Genomic DNA, 23,180 nt, shown 5'->3' on the forward strand with positions numbered 1-23,180 from the left:
AGTTTTAAGTGGAGCACTTGAAGGGCATTATACTTTAAAATAATTTCATTTGTATGAAAGAGGAAAAATAAGCCGAGAAACAGAATGACAAAAGTGTGAAATAAATCGAACCAATGGTGAGAGAGTTAGGGGAGTAACATGATTCTTAAATGTTCTCTACATAGGAAAAAAAGATAATTATCCTGACACATAGATTTTGAAATAAATAACATTTAGGTTATAACGTGTGTTGATCGTGTGTTCAACAAATAAAAAAGTTGTCTGGCACTTCGTCATACAGTGACATAACCTACACAGTCAATCTGAGGGGCCCATACGTTTAATGATTACTAGTTTCAAAATTTCATATCTGTCCTATTTGTAGTTAAAACTGTCACCAGTCTGATTCTCTGATTTTTCGATTTTTTTTTTTTTAGAATGGTTTGCTTAATGGTTTTCTATTTATATAAACTCTAGCATGCCCTTGTGGGAGGCAAGTGTGTTTGCTTTCATCTTGCGGTATCATTTTCACGACTGAAACGAGTGACAGTGAATACTGCTGGAGATTCATACCTGGGTTTTTGTCTAGTTATATAAACTCTATCATGTTCTTGTGGGAGGCACTCTTGAAAGCGAATCAGCGAAATGGAGTTGCTGGTAGCATGTTATGTAGCCTATCTTGTCGTCTGCGGAGTTTTAGGCATCATTGGAAACGCCATCATCATTCGCGTGTTTCAGAAAAGACTCCAGAAACTGTCCACCGACATCCTTATCATCACTCTTGCCGTCGTCGATCTCCTGAGCAGTGCCCTGCTCATCGCCGCCATCATTTGGGCTGTCAACCTCAGTTTCAGAACGCGGTTTAACTGCGTCCTCTTCTGGTTCTTTCGTCGAGCTTTTGCTTGCGAATCTGCTCTGTTGGCAAGCGTTATTGCCATTGATAGGTATGTCATGGTGTGCAGTCCTTTCAAACTGAAAACGTCAAGAAAGAAAGGCACATTTTGGGTTGTCGCCAGCAATGCTTTCTGTTTGATAATTTGCATACCGTTCATTTCCCATGGCAATGCAGTCGGGGCAGTTTGCGTTTACAAAGGTCTGGCTTGGATCAATACTGCCTACGGAATGATCCTCATCCTCATCTATCTCCTGGCCTGCATTAGCTGCTCGTTCTGCTACACTATGATTTTTCGAAAAATAAAACACCATCGCGAGAAGACAGCCTACATGCAAGCTGGTATAGCTTCCACCGTGTCAACGAAAGATATGGGGAATTCAGATTTTCCTCAGAAGGAGCCTGGGACAACAAACGGGGTTGACGGTGACCATCTAGAAGGTGGACATGCAAGCAGAAATGATGGTCCATCTAATCAGAAAGGATCCGTTTCGGAGCCGGCGCATTCGCGTGTCGCCTTCGGTGAAAACCATCTTTCCATACCTGCAATCTCCTCTTCCCTGGATCACCCGAATTCTTCAAATAAGGGACACTTCAATGTCAAGAATCAAGTATCACCAGCTACACCTGCGCCAGTCGCATCTGACGCCACGTCTGCTCCGGCTCCTAAGTCCAAACCTCGTACCAAAAAAGACCAAATGACCAAGATGATGTTCATCGTCACCATCATCTATGTCTTCTCCTGTATACCGGTCCTCATCCTCGAGAACCTCCCAAGGAGGTATATCGTGCAGATGCAGCAGACGACCGCCGGTGAAGGGACGGTCAACTTCCTGTACCAGATGCGTCTGATAAACCACATCATCAATGTGTTTGTCTACTATGGCGTCAATGAAAAATTCAGAAGGGAAACCAATGCTTTGTTTATCAAACCTGCTGGAAATTGAATGATGGTGAAGTGGTCTTTTGAGAGGAAATTTTATCGAGCGTTGATAGTGAACGTTGACTGTCAAAATGGTAATTGCAATGATTGAAAATGTTATCGTACGTTATGTGCAATTACTGCAGCGTCCAAAAGATTTTTACACGATGATTGTGTAAAATTATGAAAAAGATAGTCGTCACTACAAGATTCTATAGAGAACACTGTCGAAATAATTCGTTTTTTTAGGTAGATAAATACATATCAAAGTACTACAACCAGCCAACGCGGAGACAATACGACTCACAGAGACAAAATACAAAACCTACAAAATCTACTTAGCTTGTGTCCGTCTGGTGTGGGTCTCTGTGGTGTTACTGGGGTCATAAATGTCCAAGAGTTGGTCGGTTTGATAGTGTGACTGGTTTTTATACCCCACTCACTTTGCTAACCATTTCAGAACCAACCAATACACGGCAAAATCTTGCCTGGGAGAGGTTATGTTTGTTCGGTTCGTTGTCGGTTTTGTGTCTTTCACGTCAGTTTGCCTGTGGTAAAACAAAATCGAATCTTTTAATCTTGATATCTGCACTTTGTAAAAGTGTGGTTTCCTTGTGTTTCTCTTTGAATAAAAAAAGATAAAGATCGGCGCAAGTAAGTTTATAAGCTTGCGTGTGGGATTTATACTCAAAGAAGAAAAAGAAAACAAAACAAAAATCGGAATTTAAACTTGAGTAGGTCTATTACGGACGTAGTAAGTTGTATGTTTGTTTGGTTTTGTTCTTCTTTATTGTCAACAAAGTAGGGATTGTAAGTCATACCCATTATAGTTCAACGATTTCCACCAAACGGGAAACAAATATTCAGAAATGCGAAACTTTATCAGCTTCTTAAGATTAAAACTTCCAACAACATCAAAAGATAAAATAAAATAAAGCACAACTCATGAAACAAGACATCGGAAGTGTCATTTGAAAAACCTCTAAGTGGAATGTAAAAGGAACACTGCACAATTTAACAAAACCAAACCAAAACAGAAAAGAACAGAACGATGACAGCCCCCGTGACAGCCACAGGTTTGGCCACAATGTAGATAAAACAATACTCAGAAACGCGGAAACTTTCATGCGGTTAACTTCCGTTCCTTTTATGAAACGATAATCGTGAAACAAGACCGCAACAAAAAACGTCAATGATGTCGTTAAACTAGGCATCATACCGTATATGTATTTGTCATTCAAAGAACATTATAATTGAGTCACGGAGAATCACATCAATTTACACAATTTAAAACTGAAAATGCCAAGCTTACGAATTAGGAAGATGTCACGCGAGGGGATGGATGGGGGGGGGGGGCGGGGACTTGAAGTTGTTCTTTGAGTATGTGAACATTGTGTGATTTGTTTTTCAAAGTGTGGGTCCCGAGTTAAGGAAAACGTGAACATTGAAATGAACCATGAAATTATGTTGTTAGTTTTATGATTTTATTTTCAAAAATGATGTTGTTAATTACTATAGTATTGTATCATAGATTGTCGGAATGTTATGTTATATGTGCATGAATATGTATGCTTATCTAGCAGTAGAATAAAATTGAACAGAAATAGTGTTGCTTGTCCAAAGTAACTCAACTAACATCAAGGATTGGTACCAGAATAATTAGGGAAGGTCAATTTTAACAAGGACCATTGTCTCTGGTATGAACGTGAGGCGAGTATATTCTTTTTTATATTAACACAAAAATAATAGGACGTGTGTTCTCGCCTATAAGTCTACTAACAGCGACATGGCGAGAAAAAAAAATTCAGCGGGGATAATGAGGGTCACCACTTTTATGAAGGGAGGGGGAGCACTGTTTTGTTTTTTTAGTTTTTTGTTGTTGGTAGTGTATGTGGAACGCGGTAAATCACGTGCTCATTTCTAGAATGATGAGAAAAACTATAGCGACCGGGTAAAATATTGAATGTTGTAGTATTGTATAACTAAGAATGAGATAATCATTTTCAATTTCGTTTTTCACATTTTCTGGGGCACCAGTAATTTATATGAGGCATATTCCTCAAGCTACACCGTTGTTGATGAATATTCACTTTATGTTCATTTTTGCAGAATATGTAACAATGCTTTGAACATTATTTTTTTAATATAAATCTTAATTCCATAATTATGATACCGATAGTGGTTGACTACGTGGTATCACTGATTTCAGTGTTGTATTCCACGATAATGTTGACAGTACATAACATTTTCAACATAATTTTTAACGAGAAAAAACTATTTTATTAGCTTTCTTATATATATATATATATATATATATAACAGAAGTAGACTTTATTGTACAAAGATGATACAAAGAAATGTGCATTTTGGGGCATTTTTCCAATTTGTATTTGTGTAATATAACTACTATCAGGCGTATATAGGCCTAGACTGTCAATGTAAATATTGTGTATATAAATACGTAGCTGATGTCTAGTTTTGTGCTAGTCGTCGATTGTGTAGCATTTTATCACGTGCATGTTTGCCCTAGGCCCCGTCTTGAAAGTTGAGAGTTGAAATCAAGTGCAACTTATTTGCGATTGATATCAATTGCGACTATGAACATAAGACATAGGAGATCGCAACTTGCGATTGATTGTAGGACTTATGATTGATTTTAGATTGATGGTAAATCTTCATGAGACGGCCGGGGCCCAGGGCGTATAGCCTGTCAATGTAAATATTGTATATGTATATATAACTACGTGGCTGACGTGTTGGAATGTATTTTGCAAGGTAATCGTAATTACACAGAGCAGGTGAACAAAGTATCCAGATTTTTAGTCCGGTACTGGATCGATTTAATTAACATGATTGTTGTTTGGGTGGTCGGATTATATAGTCATGTGTGTGCATGTGGTGCTTTATTACAACCACATAGAGGTGTTGATTTGAATGTACAGATTGTGAATATTAAACTATTTACCTCTATTATGTATAACAAGGAAATAATATGCATGAGTACTATGATCGCTTCACCATTTTAGAATTATATTTAGTTCTGTTCACAGATTTCACAATTAGAACATGACCTAATTTCAAAAACGATTTGAAAACGGAATTCGTTTGGTTTTAGAGCAAAATCTAAAATGATAGATTCTCGAAATCAAAATTGAAAAAAGGGTCTTATTCCATCCTTGTAAGTGAAATACTTTGATGGATAAAGCCTTGGCAAAAGTAACATCCGACAAAAAATTCCTTTCTGGAGTTATCATGTTTCAGCATAATGTTCTCTATTTTGTCTAAAAATAACGTCTGAACTACTCTGAAGCATGTCAATCTTAGTGTTGTAGACTGACCTTTAAACTCTGGGTCGAGGGGTCAAGTTAAAAACCAAGTCGAAGCACTATAGTATGTCTTTCGGCAAGAAAATACATTCCTTGCTTCTAAACTTGACAACGTTCTAATTGCCAGGTGAAAAAATACTATAAGGGTATTTATGTCATGTGTCATGATGTCATGTATGACGTCATGTATAGCTACAAGGGGCACGATAGGGGAGGAGGGCGCAGTTGCCCCAAATCAAATGAAAAACATATTAAGACCTATAGTAAGGGGTGAAAATTGAAAGATATAAAGAGGGAGAGAGAGAGAGGGGGGGGGGAAAGATTTTTAAAAATAAATGGAGAGAGCATAGAGGAGGGGGCACCGTGAAACACAGATGATGCGTTCCTTCTTCTCCTTCACCGTGCCTCGTATCCTCCCATTTTATGGTAAACTCGGGAGTTTTTTTTTTATTGGGCCCTCCCTCCTGACACTATGCCCCTCCCTCTCCCCCTCAATGGCTGGTCCAACACTACACCATTGCCCACTGACTGTGTATGCATCTATGTATTAGAAATATATATTTTACATATAACACGACCGCGAGGCTATTTTCGACAAATCAACTCAATACCAGTACCTTATTGTAATTTCCCATATTGCAGATAATCGGATTACGCGGTAGTAATGTCGTCGCACATCGAGTTGACGCAATATTAACCACTTGACTGCTACCCAAAATGCTGTAGCACAGGGGGGAATGAATGCGTTTTAAAGTTAAAGACCAGTTATGGTCATGCGATCGCATTGTGAAAGAAACGTTGTGAAATCGATCAGAAAAGGTTGATATCATTTAGCATAGATGTACTGCGAGGTTCTGGAATCATCAAAATGATAATTGGCCAAGTCTTCATAAAGTTAGAAGCACGTACTGCACAGAAAGATGTATATGGGACTACACACACGTGCGCGACAAGTGCGCGACACGTGCATTTCATATCTCTCAACAGGCGAGAGATACACTAATTAACCAAATATATCATTAGTAGGCGGTTTCCCGTCAAAATTTGTATCATCATGTAATATTCAAAACATATTCTTTCACATGATTGGTAATAAGAGCTTCCATTTCATTTTTTGAAATTGGGGTGTTTCCAATACTGGTCTTTACCTTTAAGCCAATAGCAGTCAAGTGGTTAAAATGCTATTGAATTTGCCTTTGGTTGATCTTTCGAAAGTAGTTGTCGATTCCGTGGAGTATGAATGCCTGGATACGAAATTAAATTCACTCCCACATCTCTATACAATAAGCATGCCATTTCAAAAGTTCAGTGTTTATCCCTTGGGGCATATTAAGTCCGCATCTAACTTCGAATAGAATCACACGTAATTTTGCACTCGAATGGAATTAAATATCAAAATATCAAAATATACATGAATATAATGATGACTATAATTATTTGTAGGAATGTTGTATAACGTAGATTGTTTTTAAAGGCTTTTATTTCTATCACCGGATGTTGATAAGTAATACATTTCAGATAGTTTTTCGGTTTTTGGAGTCGGTGTTTTTCGTTTTTCATGATGAGATAAGTACGAAATTGTTGCAATATGTGTATAAAGTAAATAATTATATAAGAAAAGTATATACTGATATTGAACACTCTCTCAGTTGTAGTTACTCATTGTTAAATAGTTTAATGCATCCAAACGAGTTTTAACCTGAATGTATAGAGGCTTTATTTCCATCACCGAATGTTGATAAGTAATACATTTCAGATAGTTATGTGTGTTTTTTTGTTCAAGACAAAAAAGTATTCCAATATTATGTTGTCATGATGAAAAAAGTAAGAGATTAATGCAATATGTGTATAAAGTAAATAAATATATAAGAAATGTATATACTGATATTTAACACTCTCTAAGTTATGGTTACTTATTGTGAAAATTGTGATGCATCCAAACGAGTGTTAACCTGTTTGTGTAGCTAGGTTATAGGCCAAAAAAAGTAACGGTGTTCGTGTAATAAATAATGTAAATAATTATATAACAAATGTATATACTGATATTGAGCACTCAGTCAGTTATAGTTACTCAATGTGAAATATTTTGATGCATCCAAACGAGTGTGAATCTGAATGTATAGCTATTAGGTTATAGGCCTAACACAAACGGTGTTCGTGTAAAAAAAAAAAAAATTAAAAAAAAAGGTGTGTAATTTGTGAAATGGTGAAATAAATGCACTCAAAAAGCATCGTGCTGGATTATTCAGTATTTCATTCCATTTTCCTTTCCATGGGATTGTTTCACAACGACTATAGATCGACTTTAGTTGGACTTAACTACGGGCAGGCTGTCCATGCCACTATTTTCTTTCATCATTTACTGGCATTGGTTTCTCAAGGGACGTACCAATTGTGGTCACAGATCTACAGAATTTACATTTGTTGATAGTTCATTATTGAAGGAAAAAATATTATCTAAAGATCGTAATTGAGAGACCAATGGTGAGAGCAACCAGTGGCATAAAATGCCTGCCATAGTTAAGTTCAACTTAAGTTGATCTTAGTCTTTGTGAAACACTCCCTAGGTAACCCTATTATGCCAGCGATGTTGAATTGTGAGTAATACGATATGCCTGATCTCTAAGTTAAAGTTCAAAGACATAGACGAAGGGATGTCCTCCCCTTTGTCTATCTGCATACATGATAATCACGAAACATTTGCCTACCCCCCCCCCCCCCTTCAACAGGTATTATCATCATTAGGCCTTCGTATTATGTGAACATGTATTAATTTTTATCGGCTTGGTCAGTATGAAAATTTTCTTCTACAGTAGCCTAATTCATCGAGGGGAAAGGAAGAAAAGAGAGACGGAGGGGGAAGAGATAAAGAGAGGGGGAGATGAAAAGAGAGACAGAGAGAAAGAGAATGAGAGAGAGAGAGAGAGAGAGAGAGAGAGAGAGAGAGAAATTGAGCGAGAGGGGGAGGAGGGGGTTCTGAGAAAAGAGGTGAAGAATGGCAAACCTAAAGGCCTTACACAAAAATTGCCGATGCAAAACGTTTGAAATATATAGGCACATTTTTCAAAGGCGAATTTTACAGAGGGAGACAAACGAAAGAGATGCAAGCAGATGGATTGATACTAATCGACTCTCAATTTCATCGTGGATCTGAAACTAGTCACTGGTGAACCAGCGCCATCTTTCGACCACATCCAAGTTTGGTCAGGTGTAAAATGACAACAAACCTAGTAGCTGTCATCTAGCTACGTGGGTCAAATATCAGTACAGTCCCGAATTTTCGAAACCAACTCACGCTGACATCAAAATGGCGGGGATCTGCCACGTAGCATTAACTTCCGTCATCATTTTCATCACTTTGCTGTCTTTCTCCGATGTTGCTCTCTCGGATTCAGAAAAAGAAGGTAATTATATCCGTGTAATATTATTACGATGACTAACCGATTCTTTCAAATGTGTGAAAACATGATGCATTTCGTCCGTACAAATCAGCTTTTGTTTTTAACATTCGCAGCGTAAATTAGTTGATGAGTGCGCCGCGGCTCCGGGCATAGGCCATTGACCTCGTCTCGTAATGCACGTAGCCCTCTGATCTGATGAATGGAAGATAAACAGGTGCATGTCAACTTTTACTTTCAGGAAGTGGTTTTAATTCGTCTCTCATTCAATTGATCTGCTGTTCCTAATCAATCCAGTGTATCATTATTTTTGGTTTGTGATAAAACTGATAAATCACTAAATATGTGGCAAAGGTGCAGGTGATTGTGAATCAAATGAATGAATGGATGAATGGATGAATGGATGAATGAATGAATGAATGAATGGATGAATGGATGAATGAATGGATGGATGAATGGATGGATGAATGAATGAATGAATGAATAGATGAATGACCATGGCCATGAATGGACAAGTATGCAACACACTTTCAATTTCATGGGCAAGGCATGATAGGACATATAAATGAATGGTAGCGCGAGCTGGAGACTGAAAATGCAGAAGAAGAAGAAGGAGGAGGAGGAGGAGGAGGAGGAGGAGGAGGAGGAGGGAGAAGAAGAAGAAGAAGAAGAAGAAGAAGAAGAAGAAGAAGAAGAAGAAGAAGAAAAAGAAAAGGAGGAGGAGGAGCAACAGAAGAAGAGGGAAGAAGAAATAGAAGAAGAGGAGAAGGAGAAGGAGAAGAAGAAGAAGAAGAAGAAGAAGAAGAAGAAGAAGAAGAAGAAGAAGAAATTAGACCTCAAAGAAAATATGAGAATAAAAAGAAGAAAGAGAAAAGAAGAATAAATTAGACCTAGCAAATGAGTATGGTGAATATTAAAAGCTAGGCTGACAGGGACAAGAAAGTAGAAACCATTTTATTGGATTGTAATTGAATTTATTTGGATCTACAGTTGCATTATATTTTTATTTGTGCAACCCTCCACCTAATAGTTCCTCTTTTAATTTCACACTTTGCTAAGGATCTATGAAAAGGAAAATTAATTTTATGTGGTGACTTTCTTTACTTTCAGGTAAATATGGAAAGCTTCTGGTGGTTACTGTAGCAACCAAGGAAACAGATGCTTTCAGAAGATACATGGATTCCGCCGAGGCGTTCGGAATCAATGTCAAGGTAACGATGAATTAGTCCAAATAGACCTTTAAAAAAACATTTCAAAATATATATTGCATCCATGTGCATTGCTTGGGGGCCATGAGCCCCTCCCCTGAACAAAAAAAAATGGGCAGAAAGCGGTCGCCGCCCGGCCGCCGAGCAGGCTACTTTTTTGGATTCTGACCATAGCTTAAAGAATTGCTTTTTAAAAGAAAGAAAAAAAGAACACAAACAAAGGAAAACATCAGAATTACCTGGCTGAAACATCATTTTTACTTCAGTAAACCAAAAAGAACTTGCATAAAATATAGACCAAAATGCCTTTTTTTTAAAAACTGATAGATACACGTGTACTTTCAATATATCTGGTAGTTTCCATGGTTAGAATGCTATGTATACCTCAGGCACACTGCAAAACCGACCTAAAACAGTCTGATTCTTAGCCATTTGTGGGGTAATGTACAGGTCTTTGGTTGGTGTGGTGTCGCCTAGTCGGTCTGTTGTTGGACTTTGTCGGTGTGGCTGGGGCATTGTTTGTATTCCATTCAGTAGGAGGAAAGAAGATAATCACCTGCGAAGTCAGGAAGTCACCGAGCTGGTGTAAAGGCTTTTATTGTCAGTAGGCTTTTTAATAGGCAGACAAAAGCATGGAGGTTGGACAGTCACAGACAGGAAGTTGTCTAGTGTCTCATGTTCAATGTTAGTTTTTTTTTTTTTTTTTTTGATTTTTTTTTTTTTTTTTTTAAAGTGTAATTGAACATTATCAAGAATCCATTCAAGTAGACTTTTGGAGCTTTAAAGTAATACCAGTATTGATTTGTACCTGTGAATGAAAAAATTGTGTAGTTTGAAAAAGGGATCCAAACTGTATTAGGAATCCTGAATAAAGGTGTAATGATAGTTTTAATGTTGAGGCTGTTGATAATGTTCCCTTAACACTATTCATACATTTCATCTTCTATTTCTTTCTTTTGTCTTCCCCCCCCCCCCTCTCTCTCTCTCTCTCTCTCTCTCTCTCTCTCTCTCCCTTGCCTTCTCTCCTTCTCCTATCTCTCTTTCTCTGTTACTCTCTCCATTTCTCACCCTCTCTAACTCTCCCTATATCTTTCCCTTCCCTCCTTCCTACCTTTCCCTTTCCCTATCTTCACTTCCCCTTTTATTCCCCTTTCCTCCCCCTTTTCTCCTATATTTCTCTGTCTCCTCTCATCCCTTCTCCGTCTCTTTCCATAATCTCCTCCCTTTCTCCCCATCTCTCTCTCTCTCTCTCTCTCCCCCCTCTCTCTCTCCTCTCCCTTTCTCTCTCCTCTCCCTATCTCTTTCCTCCACATTTCCTTTTTTTATTTCCTTCTTTTCTTCCTTTTTTATTTCCTTCTTTTATTTCCTTTGTTTATTTCCTCCTCCCCTCCCTCCTTCCCTCCCTCTTTCTCTCTCTCTTTCTCTCCATCCCTCCTTCCCTCCCTCCCTCCCTCCCTCCCTCCCTCCCTCCCTCCTTCCCTCCCTCCCTCCTTCCCTACCCCTTTCTCTCCATCTCAACCCCCCCCCCTTCCTCAAATCTCTCTCTATGCTAGGTGGTAGGCATGGACCAAGAATGGAAAGGAGGTGATATTGAGCATGGTCCCGGAGGCGGATTCAAAATCAACCTCTTGAGGGAGGCGGTGGCCCAGTACAAGGACGATGAAGACCTTGTCATCATGTTCACAGACAGGTGAGTTCACTGCTATGTCAGAGGAAAATATACAAGGGGGCTAGGGGTGAATTTGCCCCCACAATGCCAAAAAGAGCCCCCGAAAGTCATAAAAGAGCCCCCCCCCCCCCAAATCTGCATAGAATTCAATGCAAAACAAATTAATTAGTGTTATTTTCATGCAAGCAAGCTTGAAAAGCAGCCCCAATCCCCCCCCCCCCCAAAAAAAATAAAAAATCAATTTTTGATTTCTTCTTTTTTTTCCCCTGGTGAGTTCACTGCCATGTACCGTTCGGCTGCAGTTCAAGAATCTTCAAGAAGCTGTGCCATTGGTGTTCTGGGCCGTGCATATCGCCCTTGGTGCATATACGGAACATTGGTGGCTTGAGGGGGAAAATATCAATGGCTAGGGCTGCCATGAGGTTTCAGACCTTTAAGAAGAAAAAAATTAATATGCGCGCGTAGACGCATGTGCGGCATTTTTGCGTGATCCGTTCTTACTGAATGTATTGATTCAATTTGTTTCACTTGTATTGTGTTGCTGATACTATTCTTAGCAATTTCAAATCACTTTTAGCAATTATTGATCTAAATTTAGCTCTTAGATGTTTGTTAAACCTCAAAACTGATGCCCACCCGCAAATGCAAAAATTGCCAAAAGTGGTAAAAAAAGTACCTATTTTGAATCAGCTATAACTCTTCAGAATGGCTGTTGACCCCCAATTTTTCTTTCATGTTCTGATAGGATATGAATTGGAGATGCGATTTCATGTATCACGTTTGCTGTTAGAATGCTTTGTCGTTTTTTCAAAGTCCAGTGGGTCCAATGCAAGAGAGAAAGAGAGAGAGGGGGAATATTGCATCCTTTTCAATACGATTCAGTTCGCTGCCAATATTCAGAATCTGAATGTGGTAAATCCAATTAATACACTTAAGCTGTTAACCACAACCACAGAACCAACCATATGCCCATAAATCATATTGTTCAGCTAGATTTTGTATTGTTTGATAGATTGAGTAGATATCAAAGCCTGCCTTTCATAACTGACAAGTCATCGCATTCATGTAAAATTCAATGAATCAATATGAATGGAGGATGCAATTTTTTTTCAAAGTCTGAATTTCTCTTTGACTCTGTGTTATTAGATAATTCGGCCGTGTAGTGTAACAAATTCCCTAATGAGCTAGTACATAGGCGTGTTATATGAGTGGAGAATGGGATTTTTTTTAAAGGCTAATCTCCCATTGAGGTTCTACATATGTTATGTCTCGATCAAAGCGGCAGATCAACTAATTCGTCTCTCTGACAAATTCAATGCCTTTTTTCTGGGTTTGTTATTTGTGATTTGTTTAGAAATATTAATCTTGTATTTACGGTACTTTTAGGGATTCAAAATCCCTTCATCATTCTTTGAGAGGTAAACTTTTGATCTCCATAAAAAAAAACCTTAACCTTTCTGCAGGGCCATAATCAGATCCAATGTTCATGCTTGTAAATTTGCTACAGTCCAAAACTCAAATTATATGTTTGTAAACATTGAATAAATAAATATCTTGCTTCCCTCTGTACTTGATTTTTTTATAGTTATGATGTCCTTTTCCTGGCTGATGCTGATGAGATGCTGAGGAAGTTCAAAGCATACCAGATCAATCTACTCTTCTCGGCTGAGACGTACATCTGGCCTGAAAAAAGTCTTGCTGTAAATATATTTTGCATGATACTACAAAACCATTTTAGCCTCCGCAAATTACACCATCGCAAAGTCTCTGAGGAAGAAAAAAAAATCAATGCAATAGCCTTGGGCATCACCCTTCGAAATTTGCAAATATTACGATGGCAATTTGACTTTGATATCTTATAATGAGGTATGGAAATCGTTCTTGGGGCCAATTCCCTGAAAGTCTTTGCGTCATGTTCAAAAAAGAAATAACAAGTGGTTCATGGTTATAATCTCCATAGAGGTTGCCACTTGATGGAAGAAAAGTTATCCTGAAATTTCATTTCCAGTGTCATGCTGTAAACAGTATCCTTATTGATGAAATTATTCTTGAACTTACTTGGAAATCATTGTAAATTGCTTGAAAGTGAAAGGTCAGGTAGACTGACAAAAAGACCTCTCAAGTGAGGGCTAATCAACAGAACCTTGTTTGGCTTATTGGTGGTTGATTGTAGGTCTTGTCAGAGAAAATGGTATCAAACAAGTAAACGCAGAAAACAATGGTCATGCATGATTTTCTTTTCCCCTTTTTTCTTCTCCCTCTCGTTTCTTTCTTTAATCATTCTCTCTCTCTCTCTTCCCCTCTCTCTCTCTCTCTCTCTCTCTCCCTCCCTCTCTCTTCCCTCCCTCCCTCTCTCTCTCTCCCTCTTAACTCTATTTCGCTTTCGCTCTTATAACCACTTTTGATTTCATAATAATAAGTGTGCCTTCTTAAATAGCGCACATGTCCCTCACGTTGTGACTTTGCTTGCCCTGCCCCGATTATTACCCTGGCTTTAGCAAGGTGGCCATTACTGCGCTCTAGTATTTCAAGGAATTAATTCTTGCCAGGTACCCATTTACATCACCTGGGTTGAGTGTGTTAAATGTAGATCAATGTCTTGCCAAAAGACATTAGTGCCGCGGCGCGACTACATTTTCTTCACTCTTCTCTCTTTTCCCCCCCTTTAGAATAAGTATCCTAAAGTTGAAAATGGCTACCCGTATCTTTGCTCTGGACTCTACATGGGCTACGCCCCCTACATCTACAAGGCCCTCTCGTACAAACCAATAGAAGATATAGCTGATGACCAGCTCTTCTTTACAGAACTCTACCTTGCAGAAAGGGTAAGAAAGGATATATTGATTTTTTTTTTTTTTTAAACAGCTATGATGTAAAGATATAGAGAGAGAATATCTTCTCAAAATACAGGTACATGTAGAAAAATTCTCCCGCTTCCTATTTGTTCTGGGGGGGGGGGGTGTTTCACAAAGACTAAGATCGACTCTAAGTTGGACTTTTAGGATGGCAGGCTATTCATGCCACTGGTCACAAATCTATAGAATTTAAATTTTTGGATAACTCATTATTGAAGGAATTCATTTTATCTACAGTTCATAATGGTGAGAGCAAACAGTGGCTTACACCCAGTAAATAAGATCGATTGATCGATCTGTATTGAAAAACAAGTCAGGAAAAAAAGCCACTAATATGTTTAAATAATTTAAATTTCTCCCAGTAAGCATTACATTTATAAAAGTTATTATCCTGTGGCAGACTAATGAATATTAATAAGTCAGAATGAATCAGGAGAGCTTGGGTATTTGTTTCTAGTTCATCTTGACTGTGCCATGGATCAGTGATGGCCTGGTGGTAGAGTCGCTGCCCGGCAAGCATTAGATGCAGGTTCAAGTCCCGCTGGTTCCAAGATTTTTTCTGACTTATTTTTCAGTACAGATCGATCAATCAATCTTATTTACTGGGTGTAAGCCACAAATATGTTTAAATAATTGAAATTTATTCTTGTTAATGTTTTGTCTTCTGCAGCATAAGTGGAATATCAAGTTGGATAATCCTGCTGTCATCTTCCAGAATATCAATGGGGCAAGAGGTATGTACCTGAGCTTCTAAGGGCGCGTTCATGCTTGATTTTGACGGCCAGAATCAGGCATCTGTTACGCGTTTAGTTTAAAACACGATTGCGTTCATGCTCACTTTTGTAGAATCACCGAAAAACGGCGATCATGATCCCCGATCGTAAACTCACAAAAAGATGCGTTTACAATTTGTAAACGCGTTTAAATGGGGTCAACGCACTGACCTCTAGTGGGTCTACGTAGCATGCGCACACAGGTTTGCGAATCCAGCTGAGGCCACCCAAGGAGAATTGCCTGGAGAAGTGAGCATGAATAGTGCACCGTGGAACTGCGATAACGATGAGCGTTTACGATGAGCGTTACAAATCGCTCATTCTGCCTTCAAAATCAAGCATGAACGCGCCCAATGATTACAGGAGCAGGGCCCTCTTGCATAAAGATTTGCATTTAAACGTAACTCTGAAAACCAATCCCAAGATTGCAAGCCCATTGCGTAAACACATCTTTATGCATTTTCAATTGTAGCTCTCTTTATGCAAGTTGCGTATGATGTTTGCGTTTGATCTGAGTTGCGGTTAATTGCGACTTGACTTTTATGTAAGAGGGCCCAGACCACCCTAAACCTAGACAATGGTGGAGGGGATGGTTGTTTATTTTGACCTTATTTGCTTTTCTTCATCTTGCAGTTTATTTATTTTTAAATATTTGACAGTGCTGTTTGCATTTCTTGTCTTACAATGATATATGGGATCTACATGAACTAAATTTGTTTCCTTCTGATGAATGGTTTACCATTGTTATGAGAACAGAACATATTTTTTTAATAGGAGGCCAAAATAAAAGAAAAGTTAACCTTGTGCTGGAAACACACACAAACAAAAGGTTAATTTAAGAACATCTTCACCATTTGATACATGAATATGTGTACTTCCATGCATCTTTGTAGGTATGTATGTATACACCCGTATTCTATCTTCTTCTTTTTTTAATCTAGCTGATATAACGCTGAGGTTTGAAGGGGGAAACAATCTTCTTCACAACACCAAGTATAACACAGTACCCTGTGTTCTTCATGGCAATGGGCCTACCAAGGTAAGAAAAGCAAATGACTTAAAGTGGCTCGGTTACATTGCCTCAGATTCTGAAACAAATCCTGGATTTAGCTCATGCTGCAATCATAATTATAAACCTTTAGTTCAGTCAGGAATTATCAAGATATTTATAATTGAAAATCGAAGTTTCAGTTTTTATAACACTACAGTCTATTGGGGAAAATGAGTATGGTAAAACCGGTCACTCAAAGATTTTTACTTTTTTGAGGCACTTATGATCATTTTGAAGCGCAATTTTTTAGGGCTTCAATTACACCATATCACAGACACTGATAACATGTAAGGCAATGCATCTCAGATTTACCATTGTTAAACGATGCCTTTAATAATACATATAACCCTGTCTAGCCTTGTTCAGGTGTGACCTCAAGTGACCTTACCGCAAATGCAACGTTCAACAGTAGAGGGCGACCTTCCTCTCACACTGAACCGGTCAGGACATGCGCAGATACGATACTGGATAAGACGAGCTTCCTTCTGGCTTCCGTGGAGAATGTACAGCAGTGTCAACTAATTCATTATTTTACTAAACTATTGTTCAGGTTTCATGTACTCCCCCGATGCTTTGGGGGTCTTGGAGCTGTGAAGTTGTTTCCGAAGGCCTGGAGAGGAAGACACTGCCGAGGCATTCACACCAGGGTCCCATTGCGTAAAATTTATCATTGATTGTAACTTTGCCATCAATGGTAACTACCATGGAAACCTTGATTTTGATTGGCTGTTGAGCCCTGTCACCATGGTAGTTGCCATTGATCGCAAAGTTACCATCAATGGTAAGTTTTATGCAACGGGACACAGGCCTTAATATGCTTGTGTTATTCCTAGCAGTCTTATTAAACCCATTGCCTATGGTATTCAGATAGCTCCTGTATCATCGGAATGGTGAATTCAATAGTAAATCATGTTGATATTTAGACAACGTACAATACCATATACATTCTTATGCACTTAATGTCTCTGTATTCACCTTCTTTCGTTTTGTAGGTGTACTTGAATCATCTGGGCAACTACTTACCCAATAAGTGGACCTTTGATGGTGGATGTCAGAACTGTGACCTAGATACCTTTGACCTCCAAGGATTACCAGTAAGGATATTTTCTCCCTCTTTCCCCCTCATCTCTCTCTCTCTCTCTCTCTCTCCCTCTCTTCCTCTCTCTCCCTCTATCCCTCTTTCCTCCTTTGCTCTTTCCCTCCTTTGCTCTTTCATTCTTTGCAAGGCAATTTACTCTCTCTCCCTTCTTATTTTGTACTGATAATTATAACGGAGGTCTGCTGGCAAATCAAGCCTTACACCTGAATGGTAGCACACCTATATATTTTGTTCATGTTTACTGTGGAATCCTAAGTTAAAAAAAAAAAAAAACAACTAACCCTGTGTCACTACTGTAATTCAATAGTCATGATGTGAATCGCATACATTCTGTGTTATTAGGTAGGACAAACCATAATGTTTGTCCTACCTAGCAACAATTAATGTATACAATTTGCATTCTGTCTATTGAAATACAATTATTCTTAACAGGCGATTGAAATAATTTGTAACATGGCATTTAACAAAGATTTATGCATTAAATTTGATTATCGGTACATTACAATAATCATCTATTGACAAATGTTTGTTTTAATATCTCTCGTAACAGGTTGAGGATTATCCTTCTGTAGTGATAGCCATTTTCGTTGGTGTCCCCACCCCGTTCTTTGCAGAATTCCTGGACCTCCTCACCAAACTCAACTACCCCAAGAACAAAATAGACATCTTTATTCACAACAGGGTAAGCATCAATGTCAAGTCAAAAGATCGGTTTACTAACATATTCAAATTTTAAAACATCTCATCTCTTTCCTCCACCTCCTGCTCTTATCCATCTTTCTCTTTCTCTTTCTTTTTCTCTTTCTTTCTCTTTCTCTTTCTCTCTTCTTTCTCTTTCTCTTTCTCTTTCTCTTTCTTTCTCTTTCTCTTTCTTTCTCTTTCTCTTTCTTTCTCTTTCTTTCTCTTTCTCTTTCTCTTTCTCTTTCTTTCTCATTCCCTCCTCTCTTTCCATCGCTCTTCTCTCTATGAACAATATTCGTTCTGCTAACAATGTTATGATGGTAGGATGAAAAACGTTTTTTCTCTTTTGTCATTTTCAGGTAGCCATTTCCTCGCTCTATCTCTCTCTCTCGCACTCACTCTCTCTCTCTCTCTCTCTCTCTGTCTTTATGTCTCACTCTCTCTCTCATTTTCTCTCTCTCCCCTCCTCTTTTGTTTCTCTCTATCTCTCTCCTCTTTCTCTCACCATCTTTCCCTTTATTCTCTCCCATTCTCTGCCTCCTTTTTCTATTCCCATCTCTTACATCTGCCTCCCTCTTTTATCCATCTTTCTCTTTCTTTCTCTTTCTCTCCTCTCTTTTCATCTCTCCCCTCTTCCTGAGCAATATTCTTTCTGCTATCAATATTATAAATTCATGGCCTCCTTTCTCTACTCCCATCTCTAACACCCACCTCCTTCCCTCATCCATCTCTCTCTTTCTTTCTTATTCTGTGTTATTTTCCATCTCTCCCCCTCTTCCTGAGCAATATTCTTTATGCTATAAACAATGTTATAAAACAATTAACCCAATGAAACCGATCATTGCATCTTTATGATTTTCTTCACCCACAGGCAATGTTCCATTATCACATGCTTGAAAAGTTCAGAGAAGAAAAGGGTCCTCTGTACAACAGCATTAAGATCATCCTCCCTGCAGAGATGTTAGGTGATGCCAAGGGAAGGAACCGTGGAGTGTAAGTACCCCTCAGTAATCTTAAGATTACCATAATTGAACACTTTGGTTGCTTTCCTCGTCTCTCTGCATGGTTGCGTGTATGCCACACATGCAATTTTGCACAAAACTTGATGGAAGGATTGCTTTGTGCAGCACAATGGCTTGGCAACATTACCCATTTCATGAAAAGCTCCATGGCAACCCGTTAAACAATCGTATAGATTAATCTTGCACTAGAAGGTATTATAATCCTGAAGTCTTTGGTAAATATATTCACAATGGGGCACAGGGTGTTTAATTGTATGGTATAAGAGTTGGTGACCATACCTCCTAAGGTTAATAATTACACAAATTTACATTTATATAGCAACATTTCTATAATTTATATCACTGTATCCTGTTTTTTTTTCATTTACTGACTGTGCGTGGTCAATGTAGACAGGTTTGATTGTTTCTTCAACAACCAATGATAAAACCTTGAAAATCATATGTTTTTAATGATTGTTTTAACCAATAATCCTTTCCATATCTTTGGTTGTTCTAGGGATCATTGTATGAGCATGGAATGTGATTATTATTTCTCTGTGGATTCAGATGTACAGCTCACCAATCCTGATGTCCTTAGACTCCTCATGGAAACCAACAAGTAGGTTTACATTCTAAACATCGCCATCGCTCGTCACTTGCTGAACAACCAAGATTGCGCTGAGCAATACTGTTCATCTTGGTTCAAAGTTCTCTGCCGAGCTAGAAACTTCACTCATCTGCGCATGCTCAAAGCCAAACTCATTCGGTTGACCGACCCTCTTCCAAGCAGACAGAAAGAGTTTGTTCGGACGCTCGTATTATTTAGGCGATTATACCGTTATAACCGGCTGGCAATAAGCCTAAGTTACCGTTACCGTAGACAGCCAATCAAAGCTTGTTATATCCGCCCCTTGTTCCTTTTAGTTTCTGTTTATATTGATCGATTTCAGCTTTCTGTTTCATTCTTGCATTTTACTCTGATGAGTGCAAGACGAAAAGCTTAAGTATGGCTCTTTTTAACGCGATTCTCCGATTCTAAACATTCATTCATTCTCAAGTTTTTGTTATTGTTCTAGAATAAGAAAACTCAATTTTTATCATGAAAGATTACAATAATTCTGCTTGAAAATACATTTCCATGTTTTAGTATCTATAGTCCTATCTGTACAGTGAATGACAGTAATCTTTCAATATTTACATCATATATTACTTTTTTGTTGATCTGGAAGAGGTTTATGGGTCTTGCTGTTTAAATTATGCATTCTGTGCACATTTTTGTTTGTTAATTTTCTTTGAAATAAACAACCTGTTTAGGCAGTCACTTAAATTCATCTTTCGGAATACACAAAAGGGCTAGCTTTTGAGTCGGTTTGGAATATGTGAGAATTCTCATTGAAGATGCAGGAAGTGACCACTCAATGAAAACAGTCAATTTGATTGATTGTATACAAAATGAAAACTGGGCAGTGTTTCCTGAAACCGTCTTAAAAGCTTATCTGCACTAGTTTGGCCAGGAGGGATTAGACCTCCTTGCGTGGTCACTGGCAGGGTGTTATTTCATCAATTCAGCTCTCAATTAACATAAGAAAAGGGGGACCATGGGGGATCACAAGTACCGCTTAGGCATTGTTGTCTATATAGAGGGCGCAAGTAGCTACAGGTAGTGCAGTCCCGCTTTAAGTACATGAAATTTCTTTTGGAACAGGCAAATCGTAGCACCGGTGGTTTCCAAGCGGGGTAAGCTATGGTCCAACTTCTGGGGTGACCTGAACAGCCAGGGTTACTACGCTCGCTCCGAAGACTACGTTGACCTGGTCAGGAGAAACAGGAGGTGAGCCTCAAGGAAATATTCTCCTCAAATGTCTTCTTAAGTTGCTTCTTGGATTCTTAAAGTAGCGAGATCGTAAGAGTATTCTGTGGAAAGGGAACTCAGTGAAGACTATGTCGAGATTTATTTTGACGCACTATTGGGCGATTCTGTGCAATGTGTCCCTTATGGCATATGTTTCTTTCCACGTATTTGTTTCAAAAATGATAAGAAAGAACAAAATTATCTTGATTTGACCATTTGATAATGCCAATGATATCATTATTTCAAGAGATATTCATGTTTGGATGAAATAAAGGGGTAATGATCATATGTCTCTAGGCTCTAGTCCTTCTACTACTTGCGGAATTTTTTTCTAGAAAAGCGCAACAACTTATCTCAAATTATATTATCCCCCTCTTCTTCCTCTCCTTTCTGCTTAGGTCGGCATAACTAAGATTTCTAATCTTTAACGCTGGTCCTCATTCGCCCTGTTCTGTATCTCGAATTTTTGTCCTACTCTGTATTTATATTATTCATATATCGTTAATGCTTTGTTTTATATGGTTTTGTTTTGTCTTGTCTTGTTTGTATTTCACTGTATATTTGAATGTTGTACATGTTGATTCTTTTTTATCGAGTAAAATGAATTAATATGAAATTTTAATTCTAAATGTTCTACAAGACACATTGCATGCTATCGTCCGTTGGTGACATTTCATTCTATACACTGTACTGAAATAAAACAGTGAGCAAATGTTCCTGGAGCAAAAGTGGGGTCTCCTGCTAACTGTTTGTACCTCTTTCTTTCTTTGACCCACTCTGCTTTCTGCTTTGTTTCCAGGGGAGTCTGGAATGTCCCGTACATCAACAATGTCTACTTGGCGAAAGGAGAAATGGTGAAGACCTATAAACCTAATTTTGAGATCGAGGATCTAGACACAGACATGGCCATATGTATGGATCTGAGAAGCAAGGTAAGTAATTCGAGATCCAGAACGGTTTTAACCCTTTACAGGACAGGATTCATATTTAGGGCTAGATTGATCACATTGATCACATCATTGGATCGATGTATTGAGCGCTATATGTAAAACGGAATATTATTATTATTATTATTATTATATTGTCTTTCAAATTGGCAACCGTGGTATTTTTTTTTATTGCTACCTTGTTGAAATCAAATGTAATGTCTCTGAAAACAATATAAGTGGGCAAGAATGTTGTCAAAACGGTAAAGATATTGCCAATTTTGATTGAAAAACAATAGATTTGAATCTCTCAAATATGCTGCCAATTTAAGGAATGTAAAGCTTATATTAGAGGTTAAAAAGACAATTGTTTTGTAGTTCTTGTGGGTCAGGATTAATTAATTTTGGTATACTTTGTATTGATAAACAAATGTAACATATTTAATTTGACCATTATCATATCATATCAATTTTATCAAATAGATGATTTGATATTAAGTCTAATGAACAAACTGATAGTGATAATGATTATGATAATGATGGTTTCATGTAAAGCACTCAGTTCTGCTGTGCTGTAATCCTCCCGGCGTTTCATCATTTTTATTTCAAATCATTGAACTTATTTACTTTACTGTAAATCACTCTTTGCTATTATGACTACAGTCAGGTATGAAATCAGCATTTACTTTCATTTGCTGACCCTTTTGTGGATGAAAATGCCTGCCTCAACCTAAAAAGTAGATAATGATATACAAATAACGCACGTCCCAGCGTGCAATAGCGGTAAATGCCCTACACGCGAGGTTTCTTTAGATTGGTGCCGCTCTGTGCAACGAGCCGCTTTGCGGCGAGTTCACAGTGAGCACCATCTGAAGAAACCGAGCAAACACTGCAATTACGTTTCGCACAACAGGGTCAAGTGCATTATTTGTTTTATAAAATAGCGACACAAATCAAAAGTTTAGATCTTAAGTTAGAGTCTACGAGAGTTCGATCTAGAGTTATGTTTAATGTTGGTTCTAGACTAGAGCTAGCACGCTTACCAAAAAGTCCACGGGATTTATTGTCTTGATTAAAAATAAAATCCATAGGGGGTCTAGAGACGAGTCTACATCAGACAGCTGAAATTCCTGGCTTCATTATAAAATCCAAAAGTCAAAACAGGCCTAAAAGTAAAATAAAAATTTGCTTTCTAATAATACCCCACTACACGCTCTATATAGCTAGCTCGCTATAGCTGAGCTACGCGTATATACGCTGCGCTGGGGATCGTGGTGGATCTGGAGCGTACAATATTAGCTACGTGTAGCCTACAATGCACTCGAGGGAGCGTACTACACGTACGCGCTGGATATCCATGGTAACGTGCAATGTAACTTTTTTTACGCTCTTTGGGGGCAAAATCGTGCATGCATCAAAAATTTGTGCATGTCATGTGATACGTATTGACCAATCACGATGCTTAAAATACTAGAGCCATTTTATAATTGTTTTTATTTACCGGCCATTCTGTAGATATATCTGTTTGTCCTTCGAAGTAGTCCATGA

General features: G+C 38.3%; 2 protein-coding genes across 3 annotated transcripts in view; both read left to right on the forward strand.

Annotated features, from left to right (window-relative positions):
* The first annotated feature begins 414 nt into the window (after positions 1–414).
* Positions 415–1,818, forward strand: LOC115924690 (opsin Rh1-like). Its single transcript, XM_030987435.1, has one exon. The coding sequence runs from the start codon at positions 625–627 to the stop codon at positions 1,816–1,818; it is 1,194 nt and encodes a 397-aa protein (XP_030843295.1). The 5' UTR covers positions 415–624.
* A 6,551-nt stretch (positions 1,819–8,369) lies between these two features.
* The window catches only part of LOC576306 (procollagen-lysine,2-oxoglutarate 5-dioxygenase 1), a 49,090-nt gene continuing 34,279 nt past the window's right edge, over positions 8,370–23,180 (forward strand). For both annotated transcript variants that reach the window (XM_030986945.1, XM_030986946.1), the window contains exons 1-13: positions 8,370–8,523; positions 9,628–9,728; positions 11,279–11,415; positions 12,980–13,094; positions 14,064–14,219; positions 14,920–14,983; positions 15,964–16,061; positions 17,066–17,167; positions 17,723–17,854; positions 18,725–18,846; positions 19,372–19,473; positions 20,560–20,685; positions 21,506–21,638. In XM_030986945.1, the coding sequence (XP_030842805.1) occupies positions 8,427–8,523; positions 9,628–9,728; positions 11,279–11,415; positions 12,980–13,094; positions 14,064–14,219; positions 14,920–14,983; positions 15,964–16,061; positions 17,066–17,167; positions 17,723–17,854; positions 18,725–18,846; positions 19,372–19,473; positions 20,560–20,685; positions 21,506–21,638 (1,485 nt within the window). In that variant the 5' untranslated portion in view covers positions 8,370–8,426. The remainder of the gene's footprint in view (positions 8,524–9,627; positions 9,729–11,278; positions 11,416–12,979; positions 13,095–14,063; positions 14,220–14,919; positions 14,984–15,963; positions 16,062–17,065; positions 17,168–17,722; positions 17,855–18,724; positions 18,847–19,371; positions 19,474–20,559; positions 20,686–21,505; positions 21,639–23,180) is intronic.

Source organism: Strongylocentrotus purpuratus, unplaced genomic scaffold (assembly GCF_000002235.5).
Source record: "Strongylocentrotus purpuratus isolate Spur 01 unplaced genomic scaffold, Spur_5.0 spur5_scaffold_16, whole genome shotgun sequence".
Lineage (NCBI taxonomy): Eukaryota > Metazoa > Echinodermata > Echinoidea > Camarodonta > Strongylocentrotidae > Strongylocentrotus > Strongylocentrotus purpuratus.